The sequence below is a fragment of the Pteropus medius genome, unplaced genomic scaffold (genome assembly GCF_902729225.1).
Source record: "Pteropus medius unplaced genomic scaffold, Ma_sr-lr_union100, whole genome shotgun sequence".
NCBI classification, from domain to species: Eukaryota; Metazoa; Chordata; class Mammalia; order Chiroptera; family Pteropodidae; genus Pteropus; species Pteropus medius.
Genome location: NW_024344241.1, coordinates 4,200,328 through 4,226,074, shown reverse-complemented (window position 1 = coordinate 4,226,074; position 25,747 = coordinate 4,200,328). Strand labels below are relative to the sequence as shown.

The 25,747-nt window shown below is 42.4% G+C and overlaps 1 protein-coding gene across 1 annotated transcript in view; it reads left to right on the top strand.

Annotated features, from left to right (window-relative positions):
- FARS2 (phenylalanyl-tRNA synthetase 2, mitochondrial) overlaps nt 1-22,131 on the top strand; it is a 470,289-nt gene extending 448,158 nt beyond the window's left edge. The window contains exon 7 of the mRNA XM_039869411.1: nt 21,844-22,131. Coding sequence (XP_039725345.1) covers nt 21,844-21,982 — 139 coding nt within the window. The 3' untranslated portion in view covers nt 21,983-22,131. The remainder of the gene's footprint in view (nt 1-21,843) is intronic.
- The last annotated feature ends 3,616 nt before the right edge of the window (nt 22,132-25,747 follow it).

The following is a 25,747-nucleotide window of genomic DNA, read 5'->3' as shown; positions in this document are numbered from 1 at the left end:
GTAAATCTGGGGACACATAACTTTTGTTCATTTAAATAAATGTATGCACTGCTCTTTAAACAAATTAATTGGCAAAGTTTATAATGTTAATACTAATTATAGTAACTGCTAACTTTTATTGCGTATTTATTTTGTGCCAGGCGCTGTGTTGGGATCTTCTACACATACATCTACAAAGTATGTTTTATTAGCCCCGCTTTCAGATGTCAAAAATTAAGCTTAGAGAAAGTAACTTTCACAAAGAAATCACACCAAGTAGGAGCTGTGTGATCCAGAGCCCTCCTGGTGTATTGTATCAGTGTTTCAGTGAGTAGTCGGGGTTCTATGGGAAGACTGGGACTGATGCTAATGACCAGGACAGGAAATCAGTTTTCTTAGGTTATTTACTCCAATTTAGTGTAATTCTGGGAATACTATCTAATATGGAGACTAACTTTGGAAACTGGGACATCTGAAACCATAGCTTTTAAACAGAGTAAATCTAGCTTTCACTAGGTTGTGATCTAAGCCATTGTATTATCATTGCTACCTTCTTACTTTTTTGTTTAGTTCAGTTTCTTTCCTGAAATATACCTTTGATCAGTCTTTCATTAGTGGTAAACTATCTCGTTGATCTCACTTTGTATGAAAATGCTTTTATTTTACCATTATTCTACAATAACAGCTTAGCTGAATATAATTATTATAGGTCGACATTTTGTTGGTATTATTCCATTACCTTCTGACCTCTTTGTAGATATTGAGAAGTCACCTATTTCTTTTATTATTCCTTTGTAAGTTCTGTTTTTCCTTTCTAGTTGTTTTCTAGGTCATCAATTTGTCTTAAGTGATCTGAAGTTTCATTATAATGTGTCTAGTGCAGACCTTTTTTTTCTTTTTATCCCATTTGGAACTTATGCTTTCTTGAATTTGAGGATTTCATTAATTCTAGGAATTTCTCAGCCATTTTATTTTCAGATATTGCCTCTCTTAGTTCTCTCTATATTCTTCTGGTACTCATATTATATCCTATATTTCTTACCCTTATTCATATCTTTTATTTCTGTACTTCTCTCTACTGTATTCTAAACAGTTCCTTAGATTTTTCTTCCAGTTTACTAATTCTCCATTTGGCTGTCTCTAACCTATTGTTTAATCCCTTGATTTATTTTCAAGTTATACTATGTTTTTATTTCCATACTTTTTTATGTAGGTCTTTTTTAGAACTGCTATTTTATTTTTCATATTGTTTTTTCACATGGTTCTTTTATGTCTTTAAGTATTTTAAACATTTTTGACTGTTAAAATTAATATTTAATCATTTAAAGTAGTTTTTAGAGTATTTTTGCATTTGAAATTCTTGGGATACTAATCTCCTGTCTTTTATATCTAATAGCTATATAATGGATTGTATCTTGATGTGTTCTATAATTTTTGACTGTGAAGCTGTGTTCATTAGAGCCTTTCCTGAGGTGATTCCACATGGCCGAGCTTCTCTCCAGGGCCATTCTTCATTTTCTTCTTAGGTATCTTAGCTGTCCTAGGGCTAGCAACATTCCAGGACCAATTTTACATTGATTTCTCAGCTTTAGAGTGTGATATATTGTGCATTTGGAACCCAAATACACTTGCAACACAGACCTAGGATTTTGATTCTCAGGTCGACTCATTTTCAGTGTTCTCGTAATCAGGCAGAGATAAGGTTCCTTTTCTCCTTTCTCTGAGATAGATATAGATGTAGATATAGATGTAGAGATAAAGAATTTTAGTCTTCTGTTACATCAAGGATGCAGCCTTTTAGGATACTAGTTTCATGCAGGAATCTCAGTTCCAACCCCTTGCTTCATGTGGACCAAAGCCTTCATCTTCTATTCTCAGGTAGATGTTAAAATTTAAACTCCAGCTTACAGTAACTGCTTCCTGATACTGCTTCCTACTGTAGGCAGCTGAGTAATATTGGGCACTTACTGTTGCAATTTCTTGTTTTATTTTTTGCACCTGGAGATTTTCCCTTGTTTTCATACTCATCTACTTAAAAAAAGAAAAGAAAAAAAAAGCCAGTGTTCTTACATGTTATTCAGTACATCTGAGAGTATGTAGCAGTAGGATCTTCAGGTTATCTTATTCTGCCATCATTCTGGAACCTTCTTAGCTCACTACTATCTTATTTTGAGTTAATTGTCATACATGAAACAGATCATGGCAGGGAAAGAGACAGACATAGTTTTGATCACCAGCAGTCTGTCCAAAGCACCCACCGTGCCCAACTCTGCAGTCACTTCTTTGCCCAGTGAAAAATTTAGCTTGAAGTGAGGGAGTCTAAAGATATTGGACCACATCGGTAGTTTCTTCAAGGAATGAGAATGTGTTACATTGCCCCTCTAGCCAACGATTGAGGGGTCTTGACACTTTGCCTTTGAAATTAACCCATGGGCAGTCTTATCGAATCTTGCCTCAACATTTATAATGGACAGAATTTAACTTCAAAAAAATTGTTTTTCTTCAGTACACCAGAAATGTAAGCTTGATATCTTTCTTTTTGAAGTAGGAAAATAGCTAAAAGAGAACACTTCTTTTACTGAGTTTGTAAATGGACAACTGCAAACTCAATAATATTCAAAATGGTTTATTGACTCTGACTTTCACTTTATTAGTACTTTCTTCCAGATTGCTGACAATGCTTTGCTCACGTGACTTCAGTTTTTTCCTAACTGCGGGACTAGTTAGGACCAAATAGCATTGCTTCTCTCTTATTGAGAACTGGATAGGTCAGCAGATTTATCTAAGTAACAAAGATAGCTAGACCACTAAAGGAGCTATGTACTTGAACCTACCCACACCCCTGGCCCCAAACAAAATTGCTTTTTTATGGAAGTACATTATTTTAGGGCTATTATTTCAAGTTTCATCAAGGGAATAGCTTTATGAAACCCACTACTGCCTTGAAATAATGATATGGTTGAGACGTTGGACACGAATATCAGACAATAGCCCTAGCCCAGGATTAAAAACAGAGCTTTAGAGGCAATTGGACACCTAAGTTAGAATCCCACCTGTTCCTTGCTACTTGTGTGACCTGAACGAGTCACTTTTAGCCTCTCCGAACTATAGTTTCTCACCTACAAAATATGGGACATAATCCCCATGATGATAGGACTGCAATAAGAATTAAATGAGATAATGCATGTAAATTTATCTAGGTGCCTCAGTGACCTAGTAAGTGACCTATTAATCATAACCATTATTAATCTAAAGTTCCCTGTATGAAACCTCACCTGAGAAATTTCTTTTAGAATATTTTATTGGGGGAAGTTTTGCTTCCCTAAAGAAGTATGGCCTTTTCTCCTCTCAGGCAACGCAAACCACAGAATTGATCAGGCTTTTTCACTTTGGTTTCAAATTCTATATGAAGTTTCTATCCCCACTATTCAACTCATAGCCTGCAGATTTGTATTCTCTGTTTTCCAGGTCTAACTTTGTCTTCATCAACCTTATATTTTCCTTCATTCTGACTTTTTTTTTTCCCAATAATGATTGAGGACAAAATGAGATAAGGTAAAGTACCTAGAATTTAATACATAATAGATCATTCTTCCCTTTAAAATACCTTTTCTTTCTTCTTTTACCTTTGCTTTCTTTATACTTCCTATACTTTCTCTGCTAAGAAATATTTACTAATGAATTTTTTGTAATAAAAATATTTCTAAAAGCATCTTGTAAATTAATTGGTAAATAATAATTTATCGTGATATCCCTGTTTAAAATCAATTAATATTGATTAAGGTGGACACTAATAAGCTGAACAGAGTGTGCCTAGGACAAAAAGATGGACAGAGTTTAATGAAAAGGGAGCAAGTAAGGTCTCACCCCAATTACATTCTAGCTGTGTTCATCTCTAAGTCACTTTCTCTCTTTGGGCCTGTTCCCTACTCTGCAAAAGGAGGTGACAGTGTCCACCTCAGGATTGCTGCTGTGTGGGTCACAGGAATGGGATCATGTAGGCACACTGTTCTGGAAGCTGCATAACTTTATAATAATTGTTAATTCTTCTGATTGTTGCTACAGTTATTAACAAAGTCTCTTCAGATTTATAAAGACTATGGTATGCAAGGCTTAGAGCTCTTTTTAATTTTATCAATATTTGGAATTTTAAAGTTGTTTTCATGTATAAGTTGCACAAGGTTCTGGGACAAGTTTCTGTCAATGTTGTTTGCTTGTGTTAGTTCTTCAGGGGAATAGGTGGTCTGGGATAGTTATGTCTTTCTCTAGATTGTAAAAGCGAATCTGGTAGAAATGAGCCGTAACTCTGGTCTCACTGTAAAATAGTAAGTTCAATCATTCCAGCACCTTTAGAGTTGAAGGCTGTGTGATGCTGTTTTGTTCTCAACAGTTATTTGGACCTCTTTTTTTCTTTTTTTTCTTTTTTTTTTTGAGACTTTTTATAAAACCAACAATAAGCTACATCAGAAAATGTATTTTATTACTTTATGCTGTGCTTTCTTTTAACACATATGGAATATTATTCAATCAGATTATTTCCTCATCAATTTTAGCCCTAAGTGCTGTTTGGCCATTTGCAAAATTAGATTCTCTCTTTTATCATGATAAATTTAAATAGTCATTTCTAATTACAAAGGGCTTTAAAAATTCACTAATTCTCAATAATACTGCAAGGCAATTGTAATCCCCTTTGTAAAATAGGGAAACTGAGGCTCAGAGCCTTTAAGAGGCTCGTGCTAAGTCACTCACCTTATAAAGGGGAGTTCCAGGTTTCTGTCGCCCACGCCTGCCTGCTTTCCACTGTGCTTGCTGCTTTCATGCTCCATGGGAGCAAGGATTTCTCTTTATTTAGAAGGATATGTTCCCCAAAATGAGCTCCAATCATATTTGAAGCACATTTCACTTGGATTTGTAAATTTTGAGACAAATCCAGGCAAACCATTGTCTCTCTGAGCTTTGCTTTGTTTTATTGCAGAATATGGAGTCTTTCAAAATTGCTTTCCTCAGAGGCCTGGGGATTCCGACGAGCCACAGTGGGGAGGGGGCTGCCATGGGCATAAGGTAGAAGCCAGTGGGTGGGATCTTCATGCCCTCTTATACTCAAGCAGCTTTGCTTTGTGCTATGCTATTTATACTGTGAAACTCAGAGGGAACAAATTTAAAGGGTGTTACATGTGGGAGAGATTGTGGTTCTGTTCCTAAAAAAAAAAAAACAAAACAAAACAGAAGCCCTAAAGCGTGAGACCCTCAGGTGCTCATAGTAACTACCTACATTGAGCTCGCAAAGCCTTCACCTGTGTGACGTGCAGAGTTGTTTTCTCCGTGTTATAAATGAGGAAACCGACCTAGAGAAGGTAAGATCTAGATAAGGTAAGACCAAATTCATATAGCTCAAAGGAGGACAATTAGGATTCGAACTCAGATAAGAAGGCCTTTATCCATGCTGTTCCCTCTACCAGCAATTCTGCCACTGCGGCCTCCTCCCCTTCTTTCACCTCGCTAATTCCTACCCCGCGTGGATCTCAGCTCACTGGCACCTGCACACAGAACCTTCTCTGACTGACCTACCTAAGTTAATTGCCCTTTCATGTAGCCTCAATGCTCCTTGTACCTCTTCTTCAAACCCTTTCCCGTACTTGCAGTTTACATTTCTTTGTAATTCTTTCATTATTGCCAGTCTCTTATGTTAGACTGTGAGCTTCCTGAAGTCAGGTCTTTTTGTTTGCTTTTGTTTTGTTTCATTCCACCATTAGGTTTTTAATACCTAGCAGATACATGGCATACAATGAATGTTCACTTCATTTGTTGAATGAATGAGTAAATGAATGAAGGAGGGATGATGAACAGATGGATGGACAGACAGAAGGCTGTCTAACCTCAGAGGCAGTGATGTTAAACATTACATGTGCTGCAACCCAGATCTCTTCCCACTTTGACCACCAGTGGTCTTGGGAGTCCCAGCCAGGGCCATCATGCTCTTTTGCTGATGACATTTGAGTTAAGGATTTTGAAGGGCTGTGATGGGGGAAAAGGACTGGAGTGGATCCAGGACCAATGAGAAGAAACACAGGAAGCTCTGGTCAATTCAATGTAGAGAGGAGCACCCGCCCAGCCTGCACTGTGGAAGTCTGGGATGGCCCCAGAAGTAACCAACATAAGGCTTTGTGGGAAGAACTCAAGCATGGATCAGAAAATCTTTAGGGTCCCTTATCTTGGATTCTGTGATTCCATAAAACATGTTGCTCGTATGATAAATACTTAAGACATCTCTGCTGTATTCCAGCCTAGAATATTATGGATGGAGAAAGCTCATCCTGTCAGCCAAGTTCCTATTTTGTCATTCTCTCTCTATCTCTCACTATTTGTCAAGAGATTGTGCTATTAATTAACTCAAAGCGTCTCTCCTCAAAAGCACTTGCAAAATAACAGTGTCATCGGAAATGTATATAAATCTCTTTATTAGTATGTAACTCCTTCATAATTAACTAGACACTAAGTCTTAAAGTAATTAGCCCATTTCATCTATGACTCGGTAAAGAAATAAAAGCTATACAACATAACAGTCATGGGTAATTCTACTCGTGAATAATGGGGTTCTTTCATAGGGTTCTGTAGAGACCTGAATCTCAACTCTTGTTTTGGTTGATTGCTTAATGATGGATTTTCAGTTGAGGCTTCTTAGCCACGTGTGTAAGGCCCTCCTCTGTGAGCCCAGCCCAGCCCAGCCCACAATCTTTTGCCCACTACTTCTGTATTGTATCCTCTATAAACCCAGACCAGCCACTCTGAACAACTCACCTCTCCTTCAGCCTGTCCATGCGTGCTCACAATTCTGTCTGTGCCTTTGCAGAAATGGCCTTTCCCCTTTACCACTTATCCACTTATCCATGTGCCAAATTTATGTCTTATACTTCCAGCCCCAGTTCAGTTGGCACCAGTCTGTGAGACTGTTCTCTCTCTTCTAGGCTGGGTCAATCACCTCCTGTACCTACCATGTACCTAAGCTGGCTTAGGGCTATATTTGTACACAACCCTCTCCAGCAGATCACACATCCTCTCAACAGCTCTTCATTGGACCATTTATACTTAGAACATACTGTCAACAACTCTTTGTTGAAATGGAACCAGAAGAAAAATGCAATGAATGCCCCCCACCACCAATACCACTTGCATCATTTTGCAAGATAGAATGCACTCCATACCCTACACCTGCCAAAATCCTACTCACACTTTAAGACTAGATCTAATCTCATCTCCTTTACCAGTCTTTTCCGACTGGTAAATTATTTATAGTTTTGGTCATTCATTTAATATTTAGCATAAATAATTTTGTCCTATGAGCTATCTTTTCATATATGAATGTCTCAACCCCCAAATGGGTGTTAATCTAGCCAAATCCTTCTTTTTATTATTTTGGGATACTTCTTCCCCCTTACACTGCCATTGTGTTGTACATGGAACAGCCACTTCATGAATATTTGTGTATTGATCAAGCAGTTTGTATCCATATTTTGCATCCCCCACAAAGTCTACCTTAGCACAGAATAAATGATTGCTGATCAATTGATTGATTTGGAAATGTAGCACTTCACCTACCACAAATTTCTGTTTGTGACCTGACTCATCCACCAAAGTGTCAACGTGCTGGGGAAACTGCCGTGTAACAGTACAGAGTTAAAGTTAGCTCTGTTGACTTTGGCTTGGCACGCTAAGCCAGGGAGAAAAATAAAATCTCTTCCAAATTTTCTATACGACCAAAAAGTACAGAGCTTTGGAAATCTGTGCAAAATGAGACATTACTTCAAGTTTGTTAGAAATGAAAGAGGATGGTTAGGAAGGTAGTAGAGTAGTTGAAAAGAATTTTTCATTTATGGTCAAACCCTCTCATAGCATTATGAGCAAGGGGTCTTAAAAATTTATTTGTATAAAATGCAGGGCTGCTTAGTTGCTAAGTTAATGAAATCACTAAGACGAGCCATCTGGGGAGGACAGAAATTAATCACATTATAGCCTTGCAACAGTCCTGCCACATGCGTATCAATGACCTGGTAAAGTTTGGTGGTTGTTGTTTGTTGGTTGGTTTTTAATATAAATGTGAGTTCTGAACTTCCATTTTTCATAATAGTCAACTAGGTTATTTGGGTCAACTCTCCTCAAATTTTTTTATCGTGATAAAAAAATACATAACAAATGTTACCATGTTAACTATTTTTAAGTGTACGGTTCTGTGGCCTTAAGTACTTTCACATTGTTCTGCAACCATCACTACCATCCATCTCCAGGACTTTTTCATCTTAGCAAAGTGAAACTGTGTCCCCATTAAACACTAACTTCCTATCCCCTCCCCCAGTCCCTGGCAACAACCCTTCTACCCTCTTTCTCTGTGAATTTGACTACTGTAGGTATCTCATGTCAGTGGAATTATATAGCGTTTGACCTTTTGTGTCCGGACTGTTTCACTTAATAGAGTGTCTTCAAGATTCCTCCATATCGTAAAGTGTATCATATCAGTGATCCATTTTTACAGATGAGGACATTGAAGCTTAGCTAATTTGTCTAATGTCATTTGGGTCATTCTGTGTGGCCCAAAGTAGAGGCTCCATAATCTTTAGCTGCTAAATAATAATACCGGTTGTTACCTATAAGCCTGAACTATGCTTATTTTTATTTTCAATGAGTCCCTTCAGAAACCCTGCGAGTTATCTTTGGATGAGAACATGGATCAGAAAATAAGAGCCGGCCTGGTGTCCTGTGGCCGAGAGCGGTAGCACTGGGCGAAGCCGTATCCCTGTGCCTCTCCGTAAGAGCTTCTATTAGAGGGTCTCCTCAGAGCAGTTATTTTCATATGTCCGTGCATGGAGAGACCAGAAACACTGGCCCCACTCTCCAGGAGGCAACAGCATGAACTCCTTCCTCCCAAGGCCCTTGGCGTGAGGCATTCACTCAGAAGGACCTGGAAAAGTTACAGAGATTGATGGGAATGAAATCCGGGGGGTGCTTTGAAGCTTCTCTGAGGACTTGGCAAGTGTTTGATGTGAAAATGCATTTCTTGCTTGCAAAATCTGTGTCTCTGAGGGGCTCTTAAGTTGCCAATGTTCAGATGACAGAGCTGAGTAGGAGCGGGGGCGGGGGGTGCAGGATTGAAAGCAAGACTGCTTGAGCTGCGCCCCACAAGCTTCTCTTTCCCCGGCTCTGGCTCTCCTTGCATCAAGGCCTGGACTGGAGTTGTCTCTCCCAAGGCAATAACTGTCAGGGAACCATCTGCTTTGGTTTCTTGTGACTGACTCCAAGGAACAGAAACCCCCCTGGGATGAAATCGCAACTGCAGCAGCAGCAGTGAGAGGCAACTCGGATGCTCACTGGCTTGAACTGGGGGGAGGTGCACTCAGAATGGTGCACTGGGGAGCGTCAGGCCTCAGGCAGACCATTCTGAGAATGAGAAGGCAGACCTCTTAGTTTCAGAGATTACGTGTGTTGGGGTGGGGGGGTGGGCGAAGGTAGTTGATAGAGAGGGCCTAAAAGGTGTCCAGACTGTCTGTTGTAACTGGAGAGCCACCCTCGCTGGAAGCCTTTCCTAGTGGGCCCTACCAAGCTATAATCCACCCTCATTAAGCCAACTCACTTCCCTCTTGCTTTTATCACTCATGCAACTTGCATCTGTGTTTTAGCCTGTCTGGAAATTCCGCCAGGTCAGGGCCCCCTTCTCTTTCATCCCGTGCAGGCTCTGCAAAGAATGGCTGACAGGCCGGCTCATTTTCTACACAGGGGCATTTACTTTAGAATCTCTTCCATGCTCTCAAATGACTCTTGGGATGTTGGAGCCAGAAGAAGGCTTGGAGCCCAGTCAGTCCATTTCTTTCATTGGTGATGTTAAATGACCTGCCTAAAGTCACACAGACGTTTCTGGGGCTTGGCCTGGGAATCTTTTGCCTCCTAGGCCTGCGGTTATTTCTTTATATTAAATCAATGATTCCTTCTGTCATGGAAAACCTCAGGCAGTTCAATAGGAAAAGCAGTGTAGTCATGGGACCCTAGGTCTTATCAGAATTTCCTTCTCTCCTTTTTTCTTTTTCTTCTTTTTTTAATACAGAAGACGGTTTGGGGCGGGGAGGATAGGTATGATTTACTTGGTTTTCAGACCACTTGTTTTTCTTAATAATTTTTTATTTTTCAATTACAGTTGACATATAATACATTAGTTTCAGATGTACAACATAGTGATTAGACATTTATATATAAAACTTACAAAGTGATCACCACAATAAATCTAGTACCCATCTGACGCCATACATAGTTATTATACCTGTGACTATATTCCCTATGCTATATTTTACATCCCCATGACTGTTTTGTATCTACCAGTTTGTACTTCATAATCCCTTCCCCTTCTTCACCCATCACTCCAACTCCCCTCCCATCTGGCAATTATCAACATGTTCTCTGTATCTATGAATTTGTTTCTGTTTTGTTTGTTTATTTTGTTTTTTTAGACTCCACATATAAATGAAATAATATGGTATTTGTCTTTCTCTGTCTGACTTATTTCACTTAGTAAAGTACCCTGTAGGTCTAGCCATGTTGTTGCAGGTGGCAAGATTTCATTCTTTTTTATGGCTGAGTAAATAGTCCATTAATATATGCACCATCTCTTCTTTTTCCATTCATCTATTGGTGGTCATGCAGGTTGCCTCCATATCTTGGGTATTATAGATAACGCTGCAATGAACATATGGGTGCATATGTCTTTTGAATTAGTGTTTTGGGTTTCTTCAGATAAATACCCAGAAATGGAGTTATTAGGTTCTTCTTTGTCTTTTGTTTTAAAGTAGGTTTTGTCTGGTATTAAGCATTCCTACCCTGGCTTTTTTTGTTTGTCTGTGTCCATTTTCACGAAACATTTTTTTTTTCATTCCTTTACTTTCAGTCTGTGCATATCTTTCAATCTGAAGTGAACCTCTCATAGGCAGCATATGTAAGGGTCTTATACATTCAGCCCCCCCATGTCTTTTGATTGAAACATTTAATCCATTTGCACTTAAAGTAATTGTTGATAGATATGTAGCTATTGCCATTTTTTTATTCATATTTTTTTCTTCTTAAAGAAATTTCTTTAACACTTCTCATAATACCGGTTTGGTGGTGATGAAGTCCTTTAGCTATTTCTTGGAAGCTAAGAGCTTTCTAGGAAGCTCTTATCTGTCCTTCGATTCTAAATTATAGTTTTGCTGGGTAGAGTAATCTTGGTCATAGGTCCTTGCTTTTCATCATTTTGAATATTTCATTCTAATCCTTTCTGACCTGCAAAATTTCTATTGAGATATCAGCTGACAGTCTTATAGGAGCTCCCTTGTAGATAGCTAGCTGCCTTTCTCTTGCTGCTTTTAGAATTCTCTCTTTGTCCTCAATAACAACAACAACAGAAAGACAAATGATCCAATCAAAAAATGGGCAGAGGACCTGACCAGACACTTCTCCCTAGAGGACATACAAATGGCCAACAAATACATGAAAAGATGTTCCATATCGCTAGCTATTAGGGAAATGCAAATCAAAACTACAATTAGATACCATCTCACACCTGTTAGAATAGCTATAATCTACAGGACAAGTAATAACAAATGTTGGAGAGGATGAGGAGAAAAAGGAACCCTCATATGCTGCTGGTGGAACCGCAAATTGGTACAGCCACTATGGGAACAGTATGGAGGTTCCTCAGAAAACTAAGAATTAATCTACCATATGATCCACCAATCCCTCTACTGGGTTTTTACCCCAAAGATTTGAAAGCCTATATCGAAAAAGGTATTTGCACACTGATATTCATAACAGCAAGATTCACAGTGGCCAGAACATGGAAGCAACCGAAGTGTCCTATGATAGATGACTGGCTAAAGAAGCTGTGGTACATATATACAATGGAATATTACTCAGTCATACGAAGAGATGAAATACTGCCATTTGTGACAACATGGATGGACCTTGAGATAATCATGCTAAGCGAAATAGCCAGACAGAAAAAGTTGAGAATCACATGATATCACTTATATGTGGGATAGAAACCTAAAAGCAACGAATGAACAGGACAAACAGAGACTCATGGACGTGGACTATAAGCTAGTGGTTACGAGAGGACTGTAGACCAGTGGTTACTAGTGGGGTGGGGGAGGAGGGGGAAGTAGAAGGGGTAAGGGGATCAAATATAGGAGGGGAGGAGGAGGGGTAAAGTGGGTAAAGGGGATCAAATATATGGTAGCTGAAGGAAACGACTTTGGGTGGTAAACACACAGTAGAATATACAGATGTCAAATGATAATGTACACCTGAAAATTATATAATTATATTAACCAATGTTACTCCAATAAACTTAATTAAAAAAAAAATAGAATTCTCTCTTTGTCTTTAACTTTTGGCATTAGAATTATGATGTATCTTGGTGTGGGCCTTTTGGGGTTCATCTTGTTTGGGACTCTGCACTTCCTGGCTTATATTTTTATTTCCTTCATCAGATTAGGGAAATTTTTCATCATTATTTCTTCCAATAGGTTTTCAATTCCTTGCTCTCTTTCTTCTCCTTATGATATCCCCATGATGCAAATGTTGGTACACTTGATATTGTCCCAGTGGCCCCTTAAACTGTCCTCATTTTTTGGATTCTTTTTACTCGTTGCTGTTCTGATTGGGTGTTTTCTGCTACCTTCTCTTCCAGATCTCTGATTTGATCCTCTACTTCGTCTAAGCTACTGTCGATTCCCTCTAATGTTTATTCATTTCAGTTATTGTATTCTTCATTTCTTACCGGTTCTTTTTTATGTTTTCTATCTCCAATTTTGTTTCCTATTTCTTTGTTGAAGTTTTCACTGAGATATTGAACATCCTATGACCAGTGTTTTGAACTCTGCATCTGGTAGATTACTTATCTTTATTTTGTTTAGTTCTCTTTCCGGAGCTTTGTTCTGTTCTTTCATATAGGACCTGTTCCTTTGTCTCTTTATTTTAGCTGCCTCCCTGTGTTGTTTCTATGTATTAGGTAGAGCTTCTGTGTGCCCCAGTCTTGAAAGAGTGGCCTGTGGAGCTCAGTAGCGCAGTCTCCCTCATCACCTGAGCTGGGTGCTCCAGGTGTGTCAAGACCACTTGTTTAAATCATGCCCAATTCTGGATGATAATTCATCAGTCTTCTGACTTCCATTCCTCACTTAACTTTCTCAGCCAGAGCTGCCTGTGTTCATGCTCTCTAGGAGGGACATTTATCCTTCCCTTGGCCCCAGGTCAGATGCCAAGCCCATAAAGGAGGTGAAAAGAAACTCCTAGGAAATACAAGTCCTCCTTCCCCGAAGTGTCACTTCTTTCTCAATAAGACCCATGAGTAAAGGAGAAATATGGGACAAACTAGTAGGTATTGAGCACTCATTCTAGGTTGCCAGGCCCTATAGTAGGATTCTACATATATCCCTCACTCAATCAACACAAACCCTAGAAAGCAAGTATGTTATCTTCACTTCACAAGGGGTTAAACGTCCCCAAATCACACAGAGAGCAAAGGGCAGAGTAGATATTAGAATCCAGGTCTTTCTAACTGCAAAGTCTGTCTTCTTAACTCCACCATGCCCCATTCCAATCTGTATTTTCTGGCATGGCCGTGAACAAATAGTTCCCCTCCCTCTTCCTTTTCTATCACACTGTTCCTCGTGCCTGAGTGAAACTCTGCCCGTGAAAACATTGCAGGTTTTACTCTCCCAACTTTGTACAAGGTGTCGGTCTTGTGAGGCTGCAGACTGTGCTTCTGCATCATACAAGCAGGAAATAAATTCAGAGTGAATTGGGCATCCCATTTTCATTACTCTGAAAATGGAACCTACCCCATGACAGCACTTTCTCTCCTGTTGAGTAATCCCTGCACGGATAGGTGGCATCTGCAATGACTACTGGTCAAAACGATCTATTCTGGGAGGTGTCCAATGCACCATCCAAGAACATAAAAGAACTGCTCTTGTCACAGATGGAAAAGCAGACCATTGTGGATGTTGCAGGAGCTGGGTTTTGGCTGCATCCCATGGAAGGGTTTTATTTCGAGTTCGAAGGCTGCGTGGTTGCCAGAGTAAACCAAGTGGTTGTGTAATAGAAGTATTCCAACCCTCGCTAGCACGCTGACCCATTGTTCTTCCTTTCCAGTGACGCTTGACAGTCCTGAGTGCTTTAAGAAAGTCTCTCATGGGCTCACTGTGAACTGGAGAGCAGCACTACTTTTTAGCCATACTTTTGATACTTGTTAATTTTATTACTTAGTTGTTCAGAAAAAAAGAGAAACCTGCGATAGTATCCCTTTTAAACATCTCTAATATTGACAGCGCTTTACTAATCTAGAATTGACTGTGTGCAGCACCTGAGCATCCTTTTCCTTAGGTCTAAGATTGGGGCTTTGGGAGGAGGAGGCGGCATTAAAACACAGAATCCTTGCCTGCTGGCATGTCCACCATCCAGCACAGCTCTCCCGTCTGCCCACACAAGGCTGCCCCTCCCATCCTGGTTCTTCATTATTATACCAGTGGCTGGACATGCGCAGGGTAGTAGAGCCAGGTGGACCTTGGCGATCACACCACGGCAGGGAATGGGATTCAAGTGGAACGAAATTTCAGAAGTCTGAGTCATGTTTTCAGTTTCATGAGCCAGGCCAAGTCTCTCAAAGCGAGAGCTGATGGGAGGCCAAGTGGGAAAGCAGAAGGGATACAGGATGGGCACCATGGCATCATTCACACCCAGCCGTTCTCGTGGAAATGTGGGCTGTCTTGTCCTGCTTTCTCCTCACTGCAGGTAAGCTCCTTATGGGCAGGATGAATGAGTCCCTTTTGTGGGCTCTGTAATGCTCAGCACTATGCTAGACAGATAACACCACATAAATGCTCATGGGGCAGTACCAGAGGGGAAAGTCATTTGCTGAAGGAACAAGTCTCAGGAGTATATGAGGTTGGAGTGGAGCATGGCTAACTTCACTGCGAACGGCCATGGTGTGGCTATGCAAGCCCAAGCCTTGCGATAACCATAAGGGAAATGGCCCTCATGTTGTCCTCCCTGGTTGCTGCAGGACCTCGGCAGAGCACTATCCCCAAGTGTGAGCTGTTTGGTTCTGGGTTTGCTTCAGATGCTTGTCTCTGTCTGGCTCATTGCCTGGAGCATGCTGTTTGTTGAATGACTAAATGAATCAAGAATGAACTCGTGATAATTGAAGCCCTTGAAGCTCAAACATTCTAAGATTCTCCCACTAAAATCTCTATTAAAACTCATGCTCTTGTCAATGACCAGCTCACTTTAGCCAGTATCCCAGTGTAATGAAATTCCACACACACACACACACACACACACACACACACACACACACACACAAAGTTCGGACAATCTCTTCAAACTCATTATAATGAAATTTAACCTCTCACACTCAGTATGGGTATTCTCATTTACTTTGCCTGTGAGTAGAAGCTGTGAAGTACATAAAAGAGAACTTTTATTTACCTTTAAAATCTCAGGTTGTCAATGCAGACTATTCTCTTCTTCAGGGAAGGTTTCTGGTCCTGAAGGTTGCGCCCGCATGAGGGCTACGGCAGCTCTGCGCTGCCCAGCCTGCTGGGGGAGGACAGGAACTGTGGCTGCAGCCCCACCCTTGCAGCCCTCTTATTTTCCCGCCAGGCACTTGGCTTCCCAGCCACCTTTTAATGGCCCTATACACAGGAAAGACCTTTATTGAAGAACTCATGTTCTAAGTGCTTCCCGCTCGCTCCATGTGACATTTATACCTCGTCCCCAGCTCATGCCCTCTCCATTAGTCAAAGGGCAGAGCTAGAAAGGAACGTGGGCTCAGTTCATCTCTTTCTTGAACAGAATGATTAAAAGAAGTTATATCTTTCTCAATTGTTTGCAAACCTTGGTACTTCTTAGGGGGAGGTTGGGGTACAAGGAAAAGGTTGGAGGTATGAAAGGGAAGGCATGTGGAGTATGGTGGAGCAGTCGAGTGCGATAATTGATAGCTGGGCTCTGAAACCAAATTGCCTAGTTTTTTTTCAATTGCGGTGAAATTCACATAACATAAATTAACCATTTTTAAAGTGTACCATTCGGTGGCATTTAGAATACTCACAACGTTTTGCAACTACTACCTCTGTCTAGTTCCAAAACATTTTCGTCATCCTCAAAAGAAAACCCCATTACCCACCAAGCAGTTACTTCCTCTTCTCCCCTCCCCCAATCCCTGGCAACCACAAATCTCCTTTCTGTCTCAATGGATTTCTCTATTCTGGACATTTCATATTATATGGAACCATATAATATGTGATCTGTTATGTCTGGCTTCTTTCATTTAGCATATTTTGGGCATTCATCCACATTGTAGCATATATCGGTATTTCGTTCCTTTTAATGACTGAAGAATATTCCATTGTATAGGTCCGTTGCATGGATATACCATATTTTGTTTATCCATTCATCCCACCTTTTGGCTGTTGAGAATAGTGCTGCTATTGAAAATTCTTGTACAAGTTTTTGTTTGAACACCTCCTTCCAGTTCTTTTGGGTATATACCTCGGAGTAGAATTTCTAGGTTCTATGGTAATTTTATGTTTAACTTTTTGAGGAACCACCAAACTGTTTCTCACAAACTGTTTCTGCACTAGTTTACATTCCCTCCAGATAACCTCATTTTGAATCCAGTCCTGCCACTTATTAGCTCCTTGAACTTGGGCAGGTTACTTTTCTTTTCTGTGCCTTAGTTTCCTCTTCTTTGAACAGGGACAACAATGCTCTCTATCCATGGGGATTGTGAAGCTCAAACGAGTTAACGTGCGTGAAGGGCTTAGTACAGTGCCTGGTATGTAATAAGCTACATAAATGTTTGCTGTTGCTGCTGCTGTTATTGAGGGACAGCGGAGGTCGCGGCAGAGGAAAGATTAGGAAACATTTTGGCTAAAAGAGTCTGCACTGGGTGGTATAAAAGAATCAAAAAGCTCTAATGCAGACGCTTGAGGTTGGGCAATGAGGGTATCCCTCCCTTTGAGGAGCCCATCTTCTTACCTATTCAGTGATAAGCTGCGACCCCTCAGCTCTGTGACTCCGTGGTTTTCAGGGCAGACCACTGTGCAAGGACGGGAGGCCTGGGTCCTCCACTCCCAGCCAGCTGCCAACTCCACTCCTTTCAGATCTCCAACAAACAGAAGGAGGACAGGAGTACGTCCCCCCATATAAAACCTCCAAATAGAAGTTTCTAGAAAGTAAATTTTAAAAGTCTTCTCTCTCTCTCTCTCACTCTCACTCTCACTCTCACTCTCACTCTCACTCTCTCTCACTCTGTCTCTTACCAGCGATGTTTGGAGAAAGAAAACCTCGTTGATTTTCAACTGAATTTACTGAATTTTCACTAAATATTCTGCCAAACGCTGTTTCAATTTATAAAATTAATCCATATATTTATGATTCATTTACACCTAACTTACCAAAATGTTTTGTAAAAGCTGTTAGAATGTCACGAATCCTTACAGGGACCTCTTTGAAGCACACAGAAACAAGAGGCATCTTTGGTTGGAAATCTCGACTTGTAGAGTGGCCATATTACCTACTAAGAGTGAACCATATTACCAGCTAAGAGTGAACCAGTGAAAAAATGTAATAGTTGCCACAGTGATACCTCACACTCACACAGCACTTTATAATTTGCCCTGTCACTTTTCAGACAGGTCTCCACAACAGTTTGGAAAGGCTGATGGGGTAAGTGCCATTATTTCTGTCAATAGAGAAGGCACTGAGATTCAGGACAGCAATGTTCACTGCTCACCTTATTTTAAAAACTATAAAATGAGGACCCACTTATTGAACTCTTACAATGGGCCAGGTACTAAGCCAAGTGCTTTGTGTACTTGATCTTTTGTTTCTCCTTTGCGTAGTCCTCTGAAGTAGACAGGACCACCAAACATACTTTATAGATGAGAGAAGTGAGAAGCGAGGCCCAATGAAATAACTAGCCAAAGACACACAGGAAGGAAGCGGCGAACCTGGGCGTGAACCCTGGCAGCCTGGCTCCAGAGCCTGCCCTAGCCTGCTCTGTACTGCCTGGCTCCCCACCGCCTGAAAAGTGAGCCAAGGCTCTGGTAGGTTGAAAGAGCTTGGGGCAGTTCCAGGAATGTATTATTCATTGCTACTCTCTGCTTTCTCTGTGGCTGACAGGCATCTGCCTCCATCACTGTTAGAAAAGGAGGAAGAGAAGGCCATGGCTGACTCTGACAGGGCGGAAGGAATGCTCTTCTCCAAGCGCAGTGCAAGACTGTGCCAGCCTCTGCTCAGGCCTTAAAGCATATTCCCACCCAGGTGTTTCAGTGACTGCATAGCATCCATTCGGCAGTTTTTATCCAGCACCTACTATAAGCAGGACATTGCTCTAGATACCAGGGGAGCAATGTGGAATAAGACAGCCGGGCACAGCCATCTAGGAGTGCGTGTTGTCGGGGAGGCAGCAGGGTGACAAGTGAGGCAGTGTAGGGAGACCAGCATTTTAGGAGACTTGCAGAGGAGCTGCAAAAGCACAGCCCTGCCCAGTGCCCGGCAGGGAGAGTCCCTTCTCTTTAATAGCTTTGCTGAGACGTAACTCACATATCATACACACACATTTAAAGTACAACACTTAGTGGTTTTGAGAATATTTACAAGGTTATAGAACCATCACTACTAATCCCAGACATTTCCATTACCCCCAAAAGGGACCCTGTGCCCATTAGTAGTCACTTTCCATTTTCCACTGGTCCCCCAGCCCATGGCAGTCACTCCATCTGCTTTCTGTCTCTACGGATTTGCTTATTCTGGACATTTCATGTAAATGGGATCAATAATATGTGGTCTGTTGTCTGACTTCTTTCATTAGCATAATATTTCCAAGGTCTATGTGTGTTGTAGTATCAGGACTTTATTTCTTTTTATGGCTGAGTAATATTCCATGTGCAGATATATCACACTTTGTTTATTCACTCATCATTTGAAGACATTTGGATTATTTTCACTTTTGGACTATCATGAATAATGCTGCTATGAACATTCATACAAGTTTTCGTGTGGAAATATGTATACCTAGGAGTGGACTTGCTGGATGATATGATGATTCGCTCTGTGTTTATGTACTTCAGGAACTGCTAAACTGTTTTCCAAAGTGGCTGTCCTGTTTAACATTCTCACCAGCGGTTTGTGAGGGCTCTCATTTCTTTACATCTCCCCAACACTAGTTATTTTCTCTCTCTCTCTCTCTCTCTCTCATTCTTTCTCTTTTTTTTTTTATTACAGCCATCTTAGTGGATGTGAAGTGGCATCTCATTGTGGTTTCGAATTGCATTTTCCCTGATGTCTAATAACATTGAGTATCTTTTTGTGTGCTTATTGATCATTTGTATATCTTCTTTTGAGAAACCTATTCAAATCCTTTGAACATTTTTATTGCGTTACTCGTCTTTTTGTTGTTGTTATAAGAGTTCTTTATATATTTTAGATACATGTCCCTTATCAGATATGTGACTCACAAAATATTTTCTCCCATTCTGAAGCTTGTCTTCTCACTTTCTTGATGGTATCCTTTGAAGCACAAGAGTTTCCAATGGGATGAAGTTCAATTTATCTTTTTTTTTTTTTTTCCTTTTGTAACCTATGCTTTTGGTATCCTATCTAAGGAGGCTTTGCCTAATCTGGGTTCATAAAGATCTACTCTAATGTTTTCTCCTAAGAATGTTATAGTTTTAGCTGTTACATTTAGATGTATGTTCTGTTTGAGTTAATTTTTTGTGTGGTATGAGGAAAAGGCCAGCTTCATTCTTTTGCGTGTGGATATCCGGTTGTCCCAGCACCGCTTGTTGAAAAGACATTTCCCCTTTGGATGGAACAGATCAGCCTTTGTTGTTTCATCAGCTCCCACTCACGAAGGGCCTCTCGATGTCTCTCTCTGTTTCTCTGTCTTGCTCTCATTTTGGTACCTGGAGGTGTTTGGAACACTCACTTAAGGAACATGGAATAAGGAGGAAAAGTGGCTCTACTTCCTTGGAGGCCCTCAGGGGCAGTTTGGGCTGCCTAGCTGCCCCAGGCATGTCCACTGAATAGAGCCATTGGCTTGAGTTGGACTGAAAAAGTATAAGGGAGGGGAGATGGTTCATTTTCTTTCTTCCTCTAGAGCAGGCAGTTGATGTGTCAGGTGAGGGGATACAGCAGGTAATGTAATATTCGGGACCCTGAGGAAGTTCCCTAAGGAAAGGCTTTCTCTCCCCAGCCTGGGCTTGGTGATTGTGGCACCTAGTCGTAACTTCTTCCTTTGCCTTGATCCAAACAGGGACTCTGTTCCTAGCTGAAATGCAAATAACATTGTGAGGCCCAGTGTACTAAATCTTAGGACTCGCTCCTTCCAGTGGGTGGGCTCTGGGTGGGAACAAGGAAGACCGCAGGACAAAGATGACCAACCTGGAGTGGAGAAGGAAGGGGAGGAAACACTGGAAGAGGAGGTAAAGGAGCAGATAAAGGAGGCAGACTCCTCACTGTTCAGGTGTATTCTACTCAGCTGAAGGGTCTGGCACTAAAACAGAGGGCAGGAGAGAGGGAAGAGGAGAGACAGTGCCACTGAGAGCAAATCCATGAAGTATCAGGAGTCCCCTAGAAGTGAAAGCCCTGGACCCAGGTAGCAATGACAGGGACCAGCAGGTCTTCCAGTGGGATATGGGAATGGCCCGGGGCAACTCCACCAGAAACCTGTTTGTTCAAGGGTCTGGCATTACTGAAGGCCAGCACTGCCTCACCTGCTGGAGAGGTGGCCTCTCCTTGCAGCCTAAGAACTGGCTGATATCATCCAGAGGGATCCACTGGGTTTGCCCTAGCTTCTTCATCTGCATTGAAAATGTCATGGACTGACCCTCCTGTAGCTGGGGACTAGAAAAGAGGAATACATGTGGCTCTGAAGAAGAGAAACAAAAGTGCCCAGAGAGGGGAGTGTCAGACCCCCAGCCACACAGCTAGTGAGAGGCAGCTCCTAGAGGGGCCAGCTCTGCCAGCCCATGACCCTGAGTTGTTCTTGATGAGATCTTGCTTACTGGTGTGTCTTAACTGTCATGCAGACACAAGGTATTACTACTGTCACATCACATGTTGCAGAATCACCCAGCGGTTCCATGAAAGCCAAGTCAACAGCCACCCTCCCCCCAGCCCCCCAGTAAAAGCAGAGGATTAAAATGTCTACATGGCACAGAGATAGCATATATGGTCAATTTCACACAGTTGCCTATTTGCTCACCCATGGCCTACATGGGTGCTGAAAGAGTTACTGTAGCACGCCTCAGCTCTCTGGGCGGCCAGAGCCCTTGGAACCAGTCTCAGGCCACAAGGTGACTGCAGTGTGCCTTCTAAGCATGGTTATTTCTATGACGTGAGAAGGGTGGAGGTGGATAGCATTGGTTCCTAACCCTGTCTGCTTGTCAGAATCCCAAGGGGAGCCTAGGAAAAGTCCAGAAGCCCAGGGCCCGCCTCCCACCTGCTGAATCACAATCTCCAGGGTTTGGCTCAGGAATCAAATTTGTTAGAAGCTTCCTTCCCAGGGAACTTGGATGCATCTGGTCCAATGGGAGCCAGCAGTCTCGATAATTTAAGCCAAGGAATCCCTACCCACCAGCTACCCTGACGTATATAAAAGATGCAGGCTGTTAGCGGGAATCATGGCTCCACCATGCCATGATTGGTTGTCCACTGGTTGTCCCTGGAGCTCGTCCTCAGTTCTCCAGTAGGGTTGGAGAGATCTAGTCAGAGCCAGTGGTACTTCTCCTGCAGGCAACGGGCACATCTGTCCCTCACTGACCTACCTCTTTCATTCTCTAGGACACACAAGATCAGCCACTGCTACCGCATCACCTACCGCCACATGGAGCGGACTCTGTGCCAGAAGGAGGTGAGGCATATCCACCAGGCTGTGCAGGAGGCTGCTGTGCAGCTGCTGGCCGTGGAGGGCAGGTTTTGATGTCACAGTGTCACCCAGGCCACAGCCTTCTCAGGTCTCCTGAATTTGCTGGGGGGAAAAAATGATATTGTTTGTGGACTGGGGCATCAGTCGCCTTTTGATAAATGGATCCGTTTTAGGACTTTCAGAAAATAAAGGATCACTCTTGAGAAACTGTTGACATAGCATGTCTTTTATTTGGGGAAAGGGGGGGAAAGAGCTATAATGCGAGAGTTCCTTCCCTTCCTTTTATAAATGCTTCGCCCACTGGTGCTGTGTGGTTAATTGGTCCCTGGGTTCCACTAGAGTGTAAACACCGGTCATGATTTCTTGCCTGACAGGCTTTTGCACCCATATAATGAGTGAAGCCACACAAAGGGACATCAGAAACTCCAGATTCTGGAAGCTCTTTTGAATCAGCTTCTATTCCTTTTTTCCTTCTCTTCTTTTTCTGTTTTGCAAAGGGCAGGCTTCAAATAGGGCACTAATGAAATGCCAGGGCTCCCCTCAAAAGTGAAAGAGTCACATCTCTGAGCAGGGCGAGATATTTATTTGCTTTTCATAAACCCATGGCTAGGAGTCAGTCCTCTGGCCCCGGGGCTTGTGCGTAGCTGCATTCTGCCCCACTGGAGAGGAAAAAAAGGAGCGAGAGCTCTAGAGGCTTGGAGGCTCACATGGGGGCCAGGTCCCTGAACCCCCTGAGAGTTTTGTTTCCTAACAGGAGGGCTCCACTTCCAGAAGTGACCTTTAAGGAAGAATATGGGGCTTTGATGTTTCCCCTTTCTATCCCAGGCACTTTGTAGTCTGCCTGCTTCACTCCTGACCAGTTTTAATAATCAGATTCTATCCCTGGCATGATGCTGGAGGCTGATGGAGGACTGCAAGCACTGGGATAAATATTTGATGAGAGGTGGCCATTATCAGCCAGTGACATGTGGGGTGGGCAGCTGCTTCCAAAGGGAAGGAATGGGCTTTAATGTCATTTTAGTGCGTTCTTCATTTGGACTTTTCCCTTGGATTTTCAAGGGAATTAAGGAAGCCCTACTCCAAGTCTGGATCTGCTGTTCAGGGTTTGGGGCCCGCTGGGCACAGTTCTCAAGAGGATAGATCTGAGTAGGAATGCACAATGTGATCAGTAACTTCTACTTCGGCACACATTTGGAGCATAGCAGACAGTGTCTGATCCAGCCTTGGGGCTGCACTTCCAGAGAGATCCCTTTATCCCCAAGACCAGTTAGGCTTTCATTAATGTTCTCTAACAAAACAAGCTAGGTGTGTAACACACAGAAAACCACGGCACCACCCGATGGCCCACAACCCGAGCAAATGTTTGTCAAATACTGTGCTTGTGCCAAGCCATACATACCAGGGCCTGGGGCAGGGCTGATATTCAGGAGGTTCACAGAGGGCTTGAGCATTCCCCTCAGCACTCCATGACGTATAATCAACGGAGGCAGCAAATGAGGCAGCTGAGCCCGAAGAAGTCATGGGACTTGACTACAAGGTAGCAGGCCTCACACTCAAGCCTGCTGCCTCCGAATTAAGAACTTCTATATAAATGGACACTGGTTGGTTGTAGGGTCTGTGCCTCCCTCCCTCCCTCTTCTTGCATCTTCGTTCTGTTTTTATAAGAACTTCAGCTGCAGGGGCTTGTACAGACATGCCTCCCGCCCTGATCAACTCTGGCTGGCTGGCACTAATGCCAGTAGTGGGCCTGCCCTACCAGGGAGCCCAGGAACATTGAGTTCTTGACTTTTTCATGTGGTTCCCTCAGGAGAATAAATAACGAAAAAGAAAAAAAAATGAGAAAGGTAATTTTATCTGCTAGAACGAATAGCACTTTGCAGTTCAAGAACATACAATTCCATCTAAAGTAGGGCATGGTGACTAACAGCAGTGTCATCACTGTGACCTCTGGGATGCGCAGTCCTCTCCTTTGTAAAGCGCGGATGATAATAACGCCTGCTCCAGTGGTTGGTTATGAGGACAGAGAGATATCGTATGTGCTACATCTAACAAGCCACCCGTAAGTGATGCCTGCTTGATTGTTATTCAGGTGGTAAAAGGTAGAACCGTGAAATACTAGAACTAGAACATATCTGGGAGAGTAGCCACATTATTACTTACTAAGGACACAGCTACTTACTGTAGAGCTAGACCTAAAACTGGGCTTCACCGAGCCATTTTTTATAACACCACATTGAATTAGATATCCTGAGCATGTCTTTCAGTGTAAGGCCCATTGAGAGCCTGGCCACTCATAAGGGTCAGGAAGGTTCAGGCTGAGGTTGTGGCCATGTCCTGGAGCTGAGGACCGAGGACCCTTCCAACACATGTATTACCTGTCCCTGTGGCCAGACCTCTCAAGATGCCAGCCAGACTGAGGTCATCAGGCAGTGGCCACTCTGAATGTCATGGCAATATATTCAATAACCAGCTGTAGACTACGGGGTGGGGTGGAGGGCCTCGTGTATTTGTTCCCTGCTCACCTCTCTTCCTGCTGAGTGGGAGCCTGTTGGGCTGACTCCTATGCTGTGCCCTCTAGCTTGTCAGTCCTGAAACCGATCAGCATAGCTTACCACTGGCCCAGTGTTCAAGTGTTGGCTGGCAGTCAAGACATGAAAAAGGAAACCCTTCAACACTAGAGGTTTTTTGGTTTTGTTTTTGTTTTTTTAATGTAAGAAGAAACAAGTAAAAGAATGTATGGCAGCCTCCAAATGCTCACACAGCAAGCTTTACCTACCCAGGCACCTCAGTGGGCACACTGTGTCCTCTATTCCCAAACCGGGAGTTCACCAGTCTTCAAACTGATCTTCATCACTCAAACGTACTTAGCAGCTACTAGCCAGGGCCATCTGCCCTCTCTCCACCTACAGGCCATGGGCAGGTCACCACAGTAAAGCGAATACCGCAATGAGTATCTCAATAAAGCAAATAGCTCAATAAAGCGACTCACAAATTGTTGGTTTCCCAGTGCATATAAAAATTAACATTATACTGTAGCCTATTATGTGTGCAATAGCATTATGTCTAAAAATACAAAGTACATACCTTAATTAAAAAATGCTTTATTGCTAAAAATGCTAATGAACATCTGAGCCTTTTTTGCAGTATCTGCAAAGTACAATAAAGCAAAGCACAATAAAACGAGGTAGGCCTGTATTTGTTTTCCTAGTAGTGGAAGGGCGCCTGACAAGGATGGTGAAGCTGATGCTTAAAATGGAGTTCCTAACACAGTGCTCTAGCATTTCAGCCATTTAGGATGGGGGCGGCAGGGCGGGGCGGGGAGCATTGTTCTATATGCAAGAGATGGAGCCTTGAAAAGGCAGACCAAGTCAGCCCTCATGGAGTTTACCTGCATCATCTCATTCAATCCCCACAAACCCCTGGGGCTGGTACCATTATTATCTCCATTCACCAGGTATGAGATTAACGTGATCAAGGAGATGTTGCAGTCAGAGCTAGAGAAGGTCTTTCTGATTCCAAGCCTATGCTCTTTAATGTTGCCTCCCGCTCCTCCCCATGCACTTGCCCAGGCACTAGGGCTACTATTATCAGGGCTAGGAATTCATTCTGGACCATGGCAAAGTCAGTGGGCCACTGATTGCTGGAGACATCACCAGCATAGGCTCCAACCTCGTGGACAGCAACAGCAACCACAGACAAGCCACGAGACCCTCTCAGTAAGGTGCTAAGGCATGTGACATGGGCCTTTGGTACCAGCTATGGGTTCTATGTCAAAACCATCAGAAGCTCTTCTTTATCCTCTGATGCTCGAATAAATCA